This window comes from Rutidosis leptorrhynchoides, chromosome 3 (genome assembly GCF_046630445.1).
Source record: "Rutidosis leptorrhynchoides isolate AG116_Rl617_1_P2 chromosome 3, CSIRO_AGI_Rlap_v1, whole genome shotgun sequence".
Lineage (NCBI taxonomy): Eukaryota > Viridiplantae > Streptophyta > Magnoliopsida > Asterales > Asteraceae > Rutidosis > Rutidosis leptorrhynchoides.
This window is the reverse complement of record NC_092335.1, coordinates 59968199-59987391: the sequence shown is the minus strand read 5'-3', so window position 1 is coordinate 59987391 and position 19193 is coordinate 59968199. Positions and strand designations below refer to the sequence as shown.

General features: G+C 34.6%; 1 protein-coding gene across 1 annotated transcript; it reads left to right on the top strand.

Annotated features, from left to right (window-relative positions):
* The first annotated feature begins 3176 nt into the window (after nt 1-3176).
* LOC139900019 (uncharacterized) lies at nt 3177-3911 on the top strand. Its single transcript, XM_071882834.1, has one exon. It carries the CDS (start codon nt 3177-3179, stop codon nt 3909-3911), a length of 735 nt encoding a protein of 244 aa, XP_071738935.1.
* The last annotated feature ends 15282 nt before the right edge of the window (nt 3912-19193 follow it).

Sequence of the window (19193 nt, the reverse complement as noted above, 5' to 3'; positions counted from 1 at the left end):
TGAGATACGAGCTACGTATTCGGCAGAGATAGATGAAGGGATGGAGCCAACGTTGGAAAAGTCAGCGCGATAGGCCATGTCGGAGAGAGAAGAGAGAGAAAAGTGAAAAATGAATGAAGAAAGTTCTATTTACAGTAGGGGAAGAGACGGCCATAATGAATCTTGACCGTACACGTGTCAGAAGACAACTCAAGGAGAGAATTTAATGCAACGTGACAGGTGACGTGATGACTATAGACCTGTCATGGAATTAATAGCAGTTGAGTTCGACACCATGCGCAATACTTGCGCATAGTATCGAACTGGGGGGGACTTAATGATACGCATACCCGATTGACTCGTGTTGCGCATCACACTTGCACCATGTGCATATCCTCCGCGCTATAGCACTTCTGGCGCTAGTAAATGTGCGCTAGAGGGCGTCATCTTGATGATGGCGCGCTGCATAAGGGTGACGTGTCCTGTACTTGCCACGATCTCCGTACAAGGGCCGAAAGCCAGCGAAAAAGGTGATAGTACTGTTCCCTGATCCCCTCCACGAAATAACCAGGTAGTGCAGACAAGAAAGCAACATGGAACACGTGGCTCCAATGAATGGACAGCACTGTAGATATAAATAACGGACTCGAATCACAAGGCAAGGGATTGGTTCTTTAGGAAATTACACGCATACTATTTTGAGTATATACGTACAAACCAGCCGCGCTGCTCATACAGTGCCCTCCTCGCCCGCGCTACCGGACTCACAGCATTGCACTAGATACTCTAGATATACAGGTAACGTTCCTTGAACATAAATCCTACTCGTCAACGCGAGCCATCAATGTCCGGACTACCCGCCGATGGTGGGTCTACCCTTAACCACCCCTGTTGAGATCATCATCTTGCAAGGGTTTATTCACGGTACTCCGGACCGGAGAGTTAAACTCAATTGACCCTTAAATCCCCTCTCAATGATGTCAAGCATGGACCGAACTCGACCCGATTATTCTATGCTTGATCAGTGTCTTAGACCACTTTAACTATGACACTTTTTTTAAAAAAAAAATTACACATTGCTTAATCAACGTTAATATGTCAGCATTTCATTTTCATAACTAAGTCATCACGTATCACTCCTAACCATGAATGTCGTCACAATGAACTTATTATGAAGTTTTTTATATTATATTGGGAGATTGTAAAAGCAAACCTTGTTCGTGCTCTTAACTGATTTTAGAAAATAGATGAAATTTCAGAAGGCTGCAACTCTACATTCATTGCTCTCTTACCTAAGAAGAATGATCCTCACGGATTAGGTAGGATTCTCCGAATATAGGCCTAAAAGTCTCATTGGTAGCTTTTACAAATAGTTATTTTCACTTGATTCTAAATGAACAAATTTAAGCCTTTTCAAATTTGACATTTTATATCTATTATGAAGATTAAAACAAACAAGATAGATTAGAATCTATTATAATATCAACAAGTAGCAAAAAAGAGAGGCATGACAGAATTACGAATAATAAACCCTAGGGTATGGTAGAATAAATAAGATTTATTCTGTAAGTATACTAAATACAAGGATGATACATATAATGACCAATACAATAGATCGATAAAATCAAAACCGGATATATCATCTTCACAAAACATTTGAAAGTAATAATCCGAGAAAGAGAAGATTGATTTGTGAAAATGCGGAAACAAAGATGTTTAGTTATATATTTGAAACATATAGTCTTTGTAATGTTGTCACTTGACGTTTACAACCTTTATGTATATATGACCGGTGATATATATAACGTTGTTATGTATACAATATGACTAATCATCTTCGGTTTAACTCAAAATTGTACTCCATACTCCGTAGCAACTAAAAACATGATAACAATAAGACAAAATTACTGATTTCATCCCTGTGGTTTTATAAGACTTTCTGAAACACTATCTGTGGTTTTTTTTTGATTTGTATCATACTTAAACTTTGCAAACGTTTCTGATTTCATCCCTAACTCAAACGTTCGTTAGTTTTAGACAGAAATAGCTGTCATGTGCCTACCACGTGATGGGCAAAATTGGAATTACATATTATTGAAGCCAGTTAACTATACGGGTCTCTTCATATTTCATTCCTTTTTAACTAAAAACACAACCCAAGCATTAAAACCCTATAATTTTAACCTGGCTATACGATTGAAACCCTAACATCAATGGAGAGTGACAAGTACCGGATTAGAGAAGACGATGAGGATTACCATCTGAAGGATTTAAACATTTGTTACAGTATGTAAATTTTTATGTTATCAATTACTATAAATCTGCATAATAAATGTTAAATGCACTAACAATTTTATGACTTCTATTTTGTTATACAGGTGAGTATCCACAATTGTTTTCGATAAAGCTTCATCATGGTGGGTCTTTTACTGATAAACCTGGAAGGAGATACGAAAATGGTAAGGTGACTTTTATTGATCTGATTGATATTGATAGGTGGTCTGTTATTGAGATGAATGAAATTATTGAGAAATTAGGGTATGATGGGAGAAGCTTGATTCTATTTCATTTTCTAAAACCGGGTACTGATTTGGATTATGGGTTACAAGATTTTGGGGGTGACCAAGATGTACTCAATTTAAGTAAGTATGTGGCTGAACACAAAATCATATACATGTATACTGAGCACTATTCAAGTAAAATATATTCTTCCATGAGTCCAATGAATAAACGTGGGGTTGTCTTAGAGGAGATTGATGATGGAGTAGTCAACAAACAGATGGGTAAAAAGCTTCAAAATCCTAGAGTTTCAAAGAACCTTGCATTAGATTATTTCTCTAATCAACCTAGTACTACTGATGAATATTTGATTGTTGATAACACTAATTACAGTAGTGTTATAAATGTAAGTCAAGTTGAAGAAGAAGTTTTAAATGATGAAGAAGGAGGTAGTGAAGATGCTGGTGACTTAAGTGATATTGATGAAGGTATTGATAGAGCTAGTAAAGATGATGATGATGACTTCAGTTTTGATGATGGTGACTGTGTAGATGATGAAGGTATTGATATGGGTAGTGAAGATGATGAAGGTATTGTTAAGACACCTTTTTATGTGGGACAAAGAAAAGATTCCACCTAAACATTGGGCTAGGAGTCATTTTTCAGGCAGGGCAGTAAGTGACATTTTGCTTAATAACATGTGTGAGGTCCTAAATAGGTGGTTATGTGATGCTAGGGATAAGCCAATTATTACTGCACTTGAGTATGTTAGGGAGTACCTAATGAAAAGGATTTCAAATGTTGTGAATGTTGCTTCCAAAAGTGATGGGCCTCTAACACCAAAGGCTACTAAACTCTTCAATGAAATTATGAAAGATGCCCACAAATGCACTGTTATGTGGAATGGGGGTCATAAGTATCAAGTGAATGGTTCCAAGAGTGATGATCAGGTTGTAGTTGATTTAAAGGATAGATCTTGTTCATGTAGGAAGTGGGAACTTACAGGTATGCCTTGCAGGCATGCTGTTGCAGCAATATGGGACATGGGAAGGCATTCTGGAAATGTTGGATTTATTGAGAGTTGGGTCCATCCAGTTTATAGGCTAGATACATGGAAGTATGCTTATGGTTTTTCCATTAATCCAGTGAATGGTAGGTCACTATGGCCAAAGTCAACTGTCCCTAACACTTTGTTGCCACCAAAAGTTGTGAAGACTGCAGGTAGACCAAAGAAGAATAGGAGGAAAACAATGGATGAGAAAAAACCAAATGATAACAAAGGAAAATTATCAAGGAAGGGTAAAACAGTGAAGTGTGGGACATGTGGAACATATGGACATAACAAAAGAGGGTGTCCAGGTGATTCAAATGCTGCTGGTACCCCTAAGAAGAAACAGAAGATGTCAAATGAAGCTTCAACAAGTGGAACTTAGTTTATGTTGGATGTTTTACATTTAGTTACTGTTATGTTTTGAACTTAGTTTATGTACTCTTTTGGAACTTAGTTTTGAACATAACATGTTATCTTTTGAACTTAGTTTATGCTTTGTGTAATCTTTTGAACATTCTGGTATGTACGGTTATTGCATATCAGTATTTTATGGAATTATTGGGTTTATGCTTTGTGTAATCTTTTGAACATTCTAGTGTTAATTATTGTACCAGTTTATGGTGTTATTGTTGTGCATTCTAGTGTACATTCTAGTGTTAATTGTTGTACCAGTGTTAATTATTGTACCAGTTTATGGTGTTATTCTAGTGTTAATTTTGAACATTCTAAAATGGTATTACTGTTGTGTATATTGCACCAGTTTATGGTGTTATTGTTGTGCAATAACTACACTTCTACACCTCATCTAACTTGCAGTATTTATTTATTACATTGAATGCACATGTTTAACAAAAGAAGGCTACAAATCCATTGATTCATCTGATATTCAAAATACAGGATGGTTGAAACATACACATCTACTACCTACAACAAACCAACTAAACAACCTACTTTAAAACAAGAAAATAAATGGCAAAAGAAATCCAACTCAAAAGCAACATCATCTTCAATCTTCTAACTCTTTTTTCCAGCATGTCTTTTGAAGCGAGTAAACCATGAGGAATGTTCATAGCTTCTGGCCACATGGGTGGATCTAACCACAAGAAAAACCTGCAATCCGACCACTAAGTAACAAAAAAAGATACAATCAGATGTATTCTATCAACAACAAAATTATTCTACAAAAAACCAAAAAAGGATTGAAAAATTTACCTCGACTGGGCAAGTATAGAAGCGTCTTCCTGGGTTACTCTGGGTCGTCGACACACGGACTACAGCTCGCCTACCACAAACACAATAAACCATGATGAATTTAATTGTCTAAGAACCCTAATTGAACGAATTGGGGATTTAGGGTTTTTTACGACAATAAGAGACAAAGAGAAAGAGATTGATAATTTGATACGTTATATTGGGTATAAATAGAGCTGTGAGGCCTTCAATAATATGTAATTCCAATTTTGCCCATCACGTGGTAGGCACATGACAGCTATTTCTGTCTAAAACTAACGAACGTTTGGGTCAGGGATGAAATCAGAAACGTTTGCAAAGTTTAAGTATGATACAAATAAAAAAAAAACCACAGGTAGTGTTTCAGAAAGTCTTATAAAACCACAGTGATGAAATCAGTAATTTTGTCTAACAATAATAGTTATCTAGTACGAGTAATTGCAATTCATCGTTTTATTCCTACCATGAAGAATAAAAACTTTAAAACTGGATCGAGACGTAATGTTGTATAGTCTGTAAAGGTTGAGGTTCGCGGGGCACGCATTTAAAAACACGTCAAATCGATGAGCTAGGGGCACCAACTGGCAGCCACGTAATATTTTCCTTTTTTAAGTTCCTAGAATTTATAGTTTCCCACCCTTTTTCTTTTAATTTTTATATTTATATTTATATTTATTTATATTTATATTTATATTTATTTAAGTATTTATACCGTTAAATTTGATAGATCCACTTTTTTTTATTAGAAAAATAACTAAAACTCATATATAAACGAGGTCGTTTTTAAGGAAACATTATCAACAAATAATAATACAAAAGAACGGGAGAAACGAGGAAGTTCGCGCATAAAAAGCAATCATCTAAATAAAAACTATCTATAAATGAGCATTCCCTAACAACCCGTGAACCTTAATACAAACCTATATGATACTAAATTAAAACTACCCGATAGAAACAAGAACCAAACCAAACGAACCAAATGAAATCAACTTCTATGTTCCGCCTTTTTCAACTTACCATTATCCTGTCTGTTAAGGTGTTTCTCACGGACCGATTCTCTATCTTATAAGATAACACATTGGCGGATCTATCACCCGAAATATTCTCCTCGGCCAAGTGTGTCATCATGTCGTCAAATGTCGCAAATGCCTCCACGAACATATTTCGTATTTCATTTGTCGGTGAACCGAAGTCTTTTCAATCGCGAGAACTCATAAACAAGTTTTGTATAGCGTCCCCGTATTCAAAGTCATCAATATGATCTTTAAGCTTATAATTACCCAAAGTGGAGATCTCATTCGCCTTTTTTCTTGATCCCGGGTTAGCTTTATCAAGTAAATTCCTTGAAATGTCTTTATTCAAGACGTACCACGGTTTACAAAAACCATCACACGAGGGGGCTTCACAATCGCAATAGCTTCTTCCACTATGACCAATCAACACCGGTATCTACATTCGATTCTACCTTGCGTTTTGCCAGTAATTCTTCTTTCTTTATCTTCCTCTCATTCTTCAACCGAGCCAATCTTTCCGCAAACGTTATGTTATCATCATTTGGCTTCGAAACACTAATAGAAACGACATCAATGTCAACATCTAGGGCCAGAGGAGTTTCAATTGACTTCGAAAAAATATGTTTCCAATCTTTTGCTTGATTACATCGAACCCCACAAAACTGCAACGCCCGTATTATCACTGCCATCGACATCAATAACATTAATCGTGACCCCTCATCTCTCGGAGACCCAACCTCATTACAAACAAGAATCTCAAAGGGGTCGTCTGATGTAATTCTTCAACTGATATTGCACCATCATTATTAGCAACTAGTTTACAAGAAGCCTTGAAAGTAAACATCTTCAATTGTGCAGAATAAAACGGGTGCCTATCCTTCTCCTTAAAAAATTCCACACCAACCATTTGATTACCAAAAACATAAGACTTTGCCCCACTTATAACCACGGAGCGGTTAGTTGCATCAGATAATCTACTATCGAAGGAATTGGACGTGACTCGATTAGTACTTGAAGGATCCGACAGTTTCGACACCTACATATCAAATTTGGAACCATCTTTGTTTTCCACATCAACCTCAACCGCACCATAATTATGCATAATACTGTTTGATTTGATAAAAACAAACAAAGAACTTACATTACCCAACGAAGAAAATGGTGCAACCACGGTGATAACCTCATCGAAGAGCTCGGAAACTTCGACGAAACAGGTTCACAATAACCCGAGTCCAAGCAAAGCGAAAAAAGAGGACGCAAGACCCGTAAAAGGAGAAATCATCACATGCTCCTATGATCGAGCATTTAATATATTCTCGAAGATTTCAGTGTCTCCACATATACTGTGACACAGCAAAATTTTTTTTAATACGTTGCGGAAGCATTATATCCATTAAATATAACATAACTGATAAATAACGTTAATATAGTTCGCCCGATGTCACGTGTCATTTCAACAAAATTCATATTTATTCAGAAAGGACGTAATTACATTATGTTTACAAAAGAACACCGTTTAAACAAAGTAAGACCACATCAGAGTTAAATCCTATCAAACATAACATCACCATGCCCGTCTTCTCCCAAAAGCAAAATCTACAAAGCTAACAACCTGCAGGGAGGAGATGGGGGGGGGGGGGGGAATTAGCACGAAGCTAAGTGAGTACGACTAACTACAGGGAGGAACCGTCATACTAATCTTGTCACATAGTCTAACACATAAACATCACCCAAGTGACGTCTACAGAGACTCTGGTGGCTCGGCCAAACCATTAACCACCAGTTAATCGGACTAAGGCTTACCAGAAGTTCCTCCACCACCGTGTTGTATATATATATAATCCACACGCGACAGACGCGTCATTCACACATATATACACCACGATTGTCTAGGCTACCACATGAGGAACCCAACCCGCAGGTTGATCTCTCCTACCGAGGCTACCACATAATAGGGACGCACTGGGCTCCAGCAGACAAGCATCAACTAACATGCAGTCATCACAACATACTAACTAACCATAGTAGCAAGTATATCTAACAAGCATGGAAATCATAATATAACATGCTACTTTATACTATATACTCTAGTTAGTCCCACTCACCGATTACCAGCAAATGAGAAGGTGTTCAACTGTCTAATCACTGAACATTCTCTTTCTCCTTTTCTCCTGAGAAAAACATATACACAAGTTAGTTATAGTGTCTTGATAATAACCCGACAACAAGACAATAACACCAAATACCAACACTTAAGCACTTAACGACTGGTCTGTCAAACGTACGAATAACACTCTCACTCACACGTTTGAGAACACTCAACCGTGCGGTTGACAACTTACTCGTACGTTTGGTCTATGACTGAACACCCATCAATGAATCCAATGATCTGTACGGTTCACCACACAAGTGACTAGTGACTCGTATGAGTCACATCTCAACCTTACGTATCATCTTAACCAAAACAATAGTTCTCCATAAACACTCAGTCGCACGGTTCATAATACGGTTGACCACCCCAACCGTACGAGTGAAGGCTCACTCGTGCGAGTGATGAAGAACAGTAGCAGCAGCTGTTTAGACGGGTTTTCAACTAAAATGCACAACATAAAACATTAATACATACAGTAAATCAACACATACAATCATGTATTCACTATATGATAAGTCTACACCATAAACTTAATCAATAACGACACTCAATGAGTACAAAACAAGACATACACTATAAAACCCTTCTTCTGACCAAAATAAAGTTTGATCTAGCTTCTTAAAACCTTATCATTGGAAAGTAGACCTCAAGAAGATTCAACGATAGTTTATTCATCAAAAATGGAGTTACGGTTTGAAAGTTATGCCCTTTTCAATTTTGCCAAAAGGTGGCAAGTGCTCAACCGCGTGATTGAGCCCTCAACCGTACGGTTGAGCCCTCAACCGTGTGGTTGAGACCTCAAACGTATGCTCAACCACGTGGTTGAGCTGTCAAAAGTGTGGAGCTGTTAGAATAGTCCAGCTCGCTGTTTTCGCGTTTTTTGACCCCAAATCATGATTTTTGCAAAATCTAACACCAAAATCACTTCAAAAACAACATATAAACTATATAGAAGCTATTTCTAACAACAATTGAGCATAACAAACACTTAAGATCAAGAATCAAGAATCAAAATCACACTTTGTAAAACTTTACACAAAAACTCAATTTTCTCAAATATTAGAGCATAAAATGTTTTGATTCTTACCTTGATAGAATTAGTAAATCACAAGGAACACAAAGATACCAACGATTTGAGCTCTAAAACAAGGATTAAGGATTATGGCTTTTGGTAGTTGGAAGAGGTGAAGAACGAGTGTGTGTGTGTGTGTGTGTGTGTGAATAATCTGGAAGGATGGAGAAAATGGAATAAAACACAGCACTAGTCACTTAAGTGAGGTTTAATTCCCACACTGTGCAACACACGGGTATTTATCAGTTATCTGATATCATTTATACGTCATTAGGTGATCCAAACGAAGTCCAAATTAAATAAACAAACCTGTTCTGTGACCCTTGTCATAAACTGGTCCTAATTACATCATCAAATAATAATAGATGTAAAATTAAAATAAAATCATATAATAACACAACATAAACTTAAGGGCAAACTAGTAATCTTACAGCTAGGCCCGATTGAGGATGTTACATATACACAGGCAGCCGTATGAACTAAAGGTGCTAACTTGAGCAACATGTGCCTTACACGAAATAAAAAAATAACTCGATAATTTTGTGTCTGGAAACGGGACTGTGTCAGTGATCTAAACAGATAACTGAAGTCTGTTTACAACATTAGTGTTAAGTGAAATCTTGCATCGAAGTTTAGCCAAAGTCGGTTCCATTGATCGATTTGTGAATAGATTTACGAAGCTTCGGTCTTCCAACGGAAACAGCTTTTCCAAAAACAGTGGACTCGTTCGTCTCGGATATAGCATTCTGGGCAGCAGAACCTTCAACTTAGGTAGATGAACGAATATCTGCGAATGGGCTGAAATTTTAACTCCGATATTGTACCAAATTTTCCAAAAACCGACACAACCATGTGCCGAGTAACAGATTCATCAATCCGCCCAATGAAGACCGTATTGTTACAGGAATTAGAAAAATTTTCTTCTGAACCAAAATCAGATCTGACACAACTCGTCGGAACTCCATGATCGGAATTCGAGGACCTGGTCACCAAAGACACAACAAGTACAAATGGAAATAGGGGTTTTGTAAGGAACTCAGCAAAAGAAAGCTATTTAGGAACAAAATAAACATTTTCGATTGACGTCAGAATAGAAGCTACGACATCATTAAAGTGGTTTTTGGAGAAAGAATTGGGGTTACAAGGCATATATAAAGAGGAGGAAAACGACTGGGAGATAGTTAAAGTAGGTGAAGGTTTAATTGAGAGTTATGTGTGGTGACTGAGGGTGGAGTAAATGTGTGAGGAGGAGACTGGAGGGTATTGGCGGACTGTAGCGCTGAGAGAAGAGGGTTACCGACTAAAAATTAGAATTTCCGGATAAAAGTCATTGGACTCTAACCCACAAAGTTGTGAGCATGTTTTGAATTGTTATTTTTAGAGCAGATTTTTCTAGTTGTTACTTGGTTGGAATTGAAGGTTTCTTTTGCTGATGTCGTAATTTCATGTGGATTTCTGATCCTGTAATTAACATGTTGGTGTTCTTGATTGTTTCCTATTGTTGCTATTGCCTTGACACTTGGTATTCTTTTGTCATGTTGTTTAAATTGAAAGATCCACTGTATTCATATTCATATGTTAATAGTTGTAAAATATTTAATTCATAAGTGATGTATTTATTAAATTCAGTGGTGAAAATATCATCCTTTATTCTTTAGGGTATCATCTTTTTAAAAATCCATTATTATCATGTACTAAATATTTATGCTACATACTTTCTTAATGCACAAAAATGATGGATTAATCAAAACTATTTATAAAATATCATCACCTTTTTCTCTCATCAATACTTAAAATGCAACTGAAAGCAGATAACATTACAATTATAATAAAATTTATGGACTCGTTAACACAATTAAAGATTCTTAATTGTACCATTGCTTTTATTATTCTATGCCATTTAATTAAACAATTAAACAACTTGAATAATCTCTTAAACTATTGTCTACTTATTTATAAAATATAACTTATTATTTGTATACCCAGTTACGGAGTATAACTTTATATTACGATGTGTTTGAGATAAAATGCACATAACTTTAGTATATTATACATTTCCAGTCCAATCCTTGAGATCATGTCTTAAATATGAGCAATCTTAAAATCACATCAAACAATCAATCTTATTTTCGATTGAAATAGCATATATATCGTCACATGTCGAGTAGGAATGATGTTGAACAGAAAATCAATTCAAAAATATACACCATAAATTATTGATTGCCTACACGTTTTTTTTTTTTTTTGATAAAGTTGGTAGTCCGTGTCACACATTTAGAGACGAATCAAATGGACCAACTAATTAACTAATCTATTTTTTAACTGACGGTTAAAAAATAATATATTGAATAAGAAATGCTCCCCAGAAAGACTCTAAGGAAGAAATTACAAAGGCATAGTAATCCATGAGTTCAAATTTGAAACTAAATGATCTCTATGTTTTAACCAATGAAAAGAAAGTAATCTAACGACGGTTATGAGTCGCTGACGGGGTTCAAACGTGATGTAAAAATTCACTCATCCGATCATTTCCTTGGTCGAACTATTACAGTCTTACTATCCCTCAAGAGGAAACCTCCCACGAAGTATTCATACGGGCATCGCGTGTGATAAAATCATCTCGCGTGAGGTTCGAACACATGACGTCCACAAACTCCGAGGCCCACAGAATAGGCAGGTAATAACAAGAGAAATTTTACACCAAGAAGGAGTTGAATCCCTGACCTCTCATATGAAAAGTTAGGTCATCACTACTACGCCAACTCTTTGTTATGTAGTACTCCCTCTATCCTATATTAATTATCAATTTATCATTAGATAAAAAAAATACACATTTTAAGAAAATATCATAAAAGTACTGTACTTTTTGTTTATCTTACAGTTTTATCCTTACTTTTTATTTATTTTTAAATTATATTCATATACATTAAGGGCATAATAGAATTTAAGTCTCCTATTATTTTTTATTTATGAAAGTTAACAATTAATTTATGAAATCACAAAATAAAATACTGAACAATAATCTAACACTATAGGAAATATATATATATATATATATATATATATATATATATATATATATATATATATATATATATATATATATATATAGTAGAGGGATTAAATGAGAACTTTTTTGGTGTGAGAACCTTGAAGACTCAAAAATACACTGAAATTCGAACAAAAAAAGGGAAATCCGAGCAAAAAAAAGTGACGGGCGAGCAATAAAAGGGGTATTCGAGAAAAAACAACAAAGTGGAACAAAAAAAGGCGGGCGAACAAAAACACGAAATTCGAACAAAAATTGCGAAAGTCGAACAAAAATGTGTTCTACATTTATGAAATTCGAACAAAAAAATGTAGAACACATTGATAGTCGAACAAAAAAAAGAAATTCGAAAAAAATGTGTTCTACATTTTTGTAATTCGAACAAAAATGTGTTATACATTTTTGTAATTCGAACAAAAAAATGGCGACCGAACAAAAATGTGAAATTCGAACAAAAATGTGTTCTACATTTTTGAAATTCGAACAAAAAAATGTAGAACACATGATAGTCGAACAAAAATGTGTTCTACATTTTTGTAATTCGAAAAAAAAAATTGTTCGTCCGTGTTTTTATTTTTGCTCGAATTTCGTGTTTTTTGCTCGTCCGTATCCATTTTTGTTCGAATTTCAGTGTATTTTTGAGTTCCTAGAGTTCTCACAGCAAAAAAAGTTCTCACTGGATCCTATATATATATATATATATATATATATATATATATATATATATATATATATATACAAGAATTGAGGGTTCGCGCGTTGCTGCTCTAAGGTTTATGCTATTTTAATGTTAGCTAGTAAATCACACGTCACATTTGAGTTGTTGTTTTTTGGGGCACACAAACTACAACCAAAAAGAATAATATCGTGCACAAACGCTAACTACATAAAGTCTGAGGAATTAAAGTTACCAGTTAAGTTACATCACCAAAAAATTAAAGTTCAGAAGACTACCATCATTTACACCAAGTATCCATAGATTTACAGCAGCTAACCATCAATAGCTTCTATGGGCCAACAAAAGACTGAAGTCCAAAACACCCTACAACATTCTCCCTATACATTCTGGTAATCATCCCATTCAACCTCAAACCTGCGCTTGTCACGGTTGAACACGATCCACACTTCATCTCCAGGAACATATCCATTGTCGTTAAGAAATCTGACCCACCCCGATGAAACCGATAGATTTGGTTTTTTTTGGGTTTTTCTTCCAACAGTTTCCATCTATAAATTCTATCCTCAATGTCAACGCAATCGTACGTCTGACCGCTCTGCAGCTCTGGTAGCGTGACAAACTGTTGGGGCAGGCGCTGCATCACATTGACATCAAAATTGTTATACAATGCAGAATAGTATGTAAAATAAACGCAGCATTGTCTAGCGTACTCATGAATAGAATTTTAGAACGATTATATTACAGTGATTTAACTAAACAGTGTGTGAGAGTAAAAGTGAGTTACCCAAACCCTAGCTTTCTTCATTGCCATGAAAGCGTAGACCTCATTGTTGTTCCCTGGTTCATCTTCACCTACAGCTTCATTTAATTCTTGCTCTGGTTCATCTTCACCTACAGCTTCGTTAAATTCTTGCTCTGGTTCATCTTCACCTACAGCTTCGTTAAATTCTTGCTCGCTGATGACCATCACCTCTGAACTATCATCGGATTGGTGACTATCATTGGATTGGTCTATCTGTGAAGAGGATCCAAATTCGTACGTGCTTGGGGTATTTGTGCTGTCAGAATCGGTACTATTGTGCGCCATATTGTGTTGATTAAACTATGCACATAAAGAAATAAATGTTAGTTACATAGCACACTACCAAAAATTGCATTCAGCTTAGTTTCTATGCTAACTATGTATGTAACAATACATGATTTTATATAAAATCAAATTAACACACTCAAACTGTAACTTGACAGTAAATGTTGTGTTGTTGTAAAAAACAACTTATGTTCTATAAAAGTGTATATATTTATTATCTATATTCTGTAATTGTGAAGTTAAAATGCACATCTGTTAATTTTAAATTAGTGGTTAGTAAAACAATTTGTCGTCTAAACCCTAGTCAATCTGATTGTTAAAATGTTGCAGCTGATTTTACAATTAACTGGTATTTATTATCCAAACTAACAACTTGATTTCAACTTAAAATAATGACTGAACTCACGGCATCAGTCCTGCATGTTTTTAGTTTTCAAATCCAAATATAGATAGATATTAACAACGAACTACAACCTGCTACCAAACCGATTAATGTGCCAGCAAACCCAAAAAAAAAGTGCAAATGTATTTGGTTTTTTAAAAGTTTCGAATAAAATATGCTGTCGCTATAAACCCTAACACAAATCGAGCAGAATATTTTTATCAACAAACATCATTCTCAGTGTAAAGCAAATCTAAGATCGTAAAGTAACATTATAAGTGCTGTTAAAGAAAATAGAAAAACCTGAGTTGCTTATGGTTGAAGGATCGTTTGTTGAGAGCACTATTGGAGTGTGTTGATGGAAATGGAGCAGGTGAGATCCTTTGATCTTCTGTAGTAATAAAAAATTGTGGGAAGCTCGTATCTCGGTAATATCCAAGGGTTGGGGTTAAACAGATATGCGTATTTAATATTTGTTAAATGGGCTGCATTTGGGCTTGGGTCGACAATTATACGGATATGAAGAGTAAAGCAGCCCATTGTCTGCAAAACTGTGACCAACGAACACACTTTTAGTTTGAGGTTTCAAATAATTTTCCTAGTTACATTAATTATTTATAATAAGTAGAAGGGAAAATGATGTGTTGGTTAATTGCATCTGGAAATTGCAGATGTGCACATGAAAAAACGCTGAATCCAAAAGGTTGAACGGATTAATTAGAATGAATTCTAAACGATGGGAAAATCCCGATTAATGTGTACTTATTTTGGAGGCTATTTATTGTTGTTCCAATTGCTGTGGTGAACTTATTACGTTTATTGTGTCACAAACTCGTCTTCGTAATGAGAACATCGTACAAATCTGAAAAGATAAATTGAGTTATATCGTGTGACGTGTTGGTATAGGTGTTGACAATATCCGTTGGGGCGCATATCCGAAATTTTAAATACATACATTGATAGGTTTTAAACTAAAGAGGTCAGTTACAGTAGGCTACATTGTAAACTATCCAAGAACTAAAATGTTTGAAGCACCTAATGTTTAAGTAGCAAAAGACATACACATTAGCTCCATGCACATATCAAAAGAGGTTAGCTATTCTAACTCACACAAATAGCCTAATCATATAATATTGTTAAAGTTGTGAACATCATCCCATGCAACGATAAACCTTGATTCGGAACGTTCGAATATAATCCAGATTTCGTCTCCTGATTATAGTCATTTAAACGTACAAACTTCGTCCATCCAGATGAAACAAATAAGTTTGGTTTTTTCCTGTCTTCTTCTTCCAATAGGCCCCAGATGTGTGTTCTATCAAAAGCGTCGACGCATTCATAAGTTTCACCACCGGTTAATTCTGGCAGCTGAGGCAATTGTTTGGGCAGTCTCTGAAACAAATTGCTATCATTATTAGCCTAAAATGTATTAGGAATTTTCTATAACACATAAAATAAGACTGAAGAACGTTTAATTCATGTTTCTCCAAGTAAAATTTGTACGAAAATAGAAGCAACTTACCCATACATGGCCCCTCGGTACGTACATGAAAATGTAAATGTCTCCATCAGCAGTTTCAAAAGCCATGGTGCCTTGTTAATTCATGTAAATCAGCCCAAAAATGATTAATACATAGTATATTAATTAAAGTGGAATGCTGCAGCAAATGTCAGATAGTCATTCATATCCCAACTTTAAACAATAAGATTATATAGATACACAATTATCAGCAAAATTAAAGAAGCACACAATATGGTATCCAAAAGGGAAGTTTTATTGATCATTCACATGTCATTTTTTATGATAAATAAGTCAGGAATGAAGGTCTGTTTCATCTGTGGCTTGCATATGGTTAAGCAAAAGGACCTTGTAAGTCGAATTGTTCAATCAAAATAATTTAGGAGTCACGCATAATTTTTCTTTAAAATGTACTGCATCCCTAAATTGCCTTCCATAAAAGATGATAACGCACTCTAACCATTTATGCACATAGGCCAATAAATATTATACAGATAATATATTAAGTAAATTAGATTATGACAACAATTTCATATACTATTTGTAGTGACCCGAACTTTTTCGAACCTTTCTATGATTATATGTTTAATGAAAACTATATTTACATGATTAAATGTTTCCAACATGTTAAGCAATCAAACTTGTTAAGACTTGGTTAATTGAAACGGAAATTTTGTAAACGTCTGATTACCCAGTTTGACCAATAATTCACGAACGCTATAAGTTGTATATGACATGATGATACATAAATGAATAAATATATATGTTTAACATGATATAATGATCATCAAGTATCTCATTAAAAATAATAACAATAAGTTATATACTTAAAAAGGAGACTATTGACGTATGAAACTCGAAAAGATACATATAACGATTATCGTTATAACCACGTCTTACTAAATATATATGAAGCATATTAATACATTGTTATATTATATATAACATGATAATATGATAATTAAATATATCATTAAGTGTATTAACAATGAACTACATAAGTAAAAACAAGACTACTAACTTAAGGATTTCGAAACGAGACATATATGTAACGATTATCGTTGTAACGACATTTAAATGTATATATCATATTAAGATATATTAATATATCATAATATCATGATAATATAATAATTTAAAATCTCATTTGATATTATAAACTTTGGGTTAACAACATTTAACAAGATCGTTAACCTAAAGGTCTCAAAACAACACTTACATGTAACGACTAACGATGACTTAACGACTCAGTTAAAATGTATATACATGTAGCGTTTTAATATGTATTCATACACTTTTGAAAGACTTCAAGACACTTATCAAAATACTTCTACTTAACAAAAATGCTTACAATTACATCCTCGTTCAGTTTCATCAACAATTCTACTCGTATGCACCCGTATTCGTACTCGTACAATACACAGCTTTTAGATGTATGTACTAATGGTATATACACTCCAATGATCAGATCTTAGTAGCCCATGTGAGTCACCTAATACATGTGGGAACCATCATTTGGCAACTAGCATGAAATATATCATAAAATTACAAAAATATGAGTAATCATTCATGACTTATTTACATGAAAACAAAATTACATATCCTTTATATCTAATCCATACACCAACGACCAAAAACACCTACAAACACTTTCATTCTTCAATTTTCTTCATCTAATTGATCTCTCTCAAGTTCTAACTTCAAGTTCTAAGTGTTCTTCATAAATTCTACAAGTTTTAGTTACATAAAATCAAGAATACTTTCAAGTTTGCTAGCTCACTTCCAATCTTGTAAGGTGATCATCCAACCTCAAGAAATCTTTGTTTCTTACAGTAGATTATCATTCTAATACATGGTAATAATCATATTCAAACTTTGGTTCAATTTCTATAACTATAACAATCTTATTTCAAGTGATGATCTTACTTGAACTTGTTTTCGTGTCATGATTCTGCTTCAAGAACTTCGAGCCATCCAAGGATCCGTTGAAGCTAGATCCATTTTTATATTTTCCAGTAGGTTTATCCAAGGAACTTAAGGTATTAATGATGTTCATAACATCATTCAATTCATACATAAAAAGCTATCATATTCGAAGTGGTAAACTAGTAATCACTAGAACATAGTTTAGTTAATTCTAAACTTGTTCGCAAATAAAGTTAATCCTTCTAACTACACTTTTAAAATCAACTATACACATGATATATATCTATATGATATGCTAACTTAATGATTTAAAACTCGAAAACACGATAAACACCATAAAACCGGATTTACGCTGTCGTAGTTACAACCGGGGGCTGTTTTGGTTTGGATAATTAAAAACTATGAAAAACTTTGATTTAAAGGCTATACTTCTGGGAAAATGATTTTTCTTATGAACATGAAACCATATCCAAAAATCATGGTTAAACTCAAAGTGAAAGTATGTTTTTCAAAACAGTCATCAAGATGTCGTTCTTTCGACGGAAATGACTACCTCTTTCAAAAATGACTTGTAACTTGTATTCTCGACTATAAACCTATACCTTTTCTGTTTAGTTTCATAAAGTCAAGTTCAATACGAAACCGTGGCCGCTTAAATCACTCAAAACGGATTAGAAACGAAGAAATGGCGAGCAAAACAAAATTGGTAAAAACTACTCATTTTAGCTACGTGAAAATTGGTAACAAATCTATTCCAACCATAACTTAACCAACTTGTATTGTATATTATGTAATCTTGAGATACCATAGACACGTATACAATGTTTCGACCTATCATGTCGACACATCTATATATATTTCGGAACAACCATAGACACTCTATATGTGAATGTTGGAGTTAGCTATACAGGGTTGAGGTTGATTCCAAAATATATATAGTTTGAGTTGTGATCAATACTGAGATATGTATACACTGGGTCGTGGATTGATTCAAGATAATATATATCGATTTATTTCTGTACATCTAACTGTGGACAACTAGTTGTAGGTTACTAACGAGGACAGCTGACTTAATAAACTTAAAACATCAAAATGTATTAAAAGTGTTGTAAATATATTTTGAACATACTTTGATATATATGTACATATTTGTTATAGGTTCGTGAATCGACCAGTGGCCAAGTCTTACTTCCCGACGAAGTAAAAAATCTGTGAAAGTGAGTTATAGTCCCACTTTTTCTAATATTTTTGGGATGAGAATACATGCAGGTTTTATAAATGATTTACAAAATAGACACAAGTACGTGAAACTACATTCTATGGTTGAATTATCGAAATCGAATATGCCCCTTTTTATTAAGTCTGGTAATCTAAGAATTAGGGAACAGACACCCTAATTGACGCGAATCCTAAAGATAGATCTATTGGGCCTAACAAACCTCATCCAAAGTACCGGATGCTTTAGTACTTCGAAATTTATATCATATCCGAAGGGTGTCCCGGAATGATGGGGATATTCTTAAATATGCATCTTGTTAATGTCGGTTACCAGGTG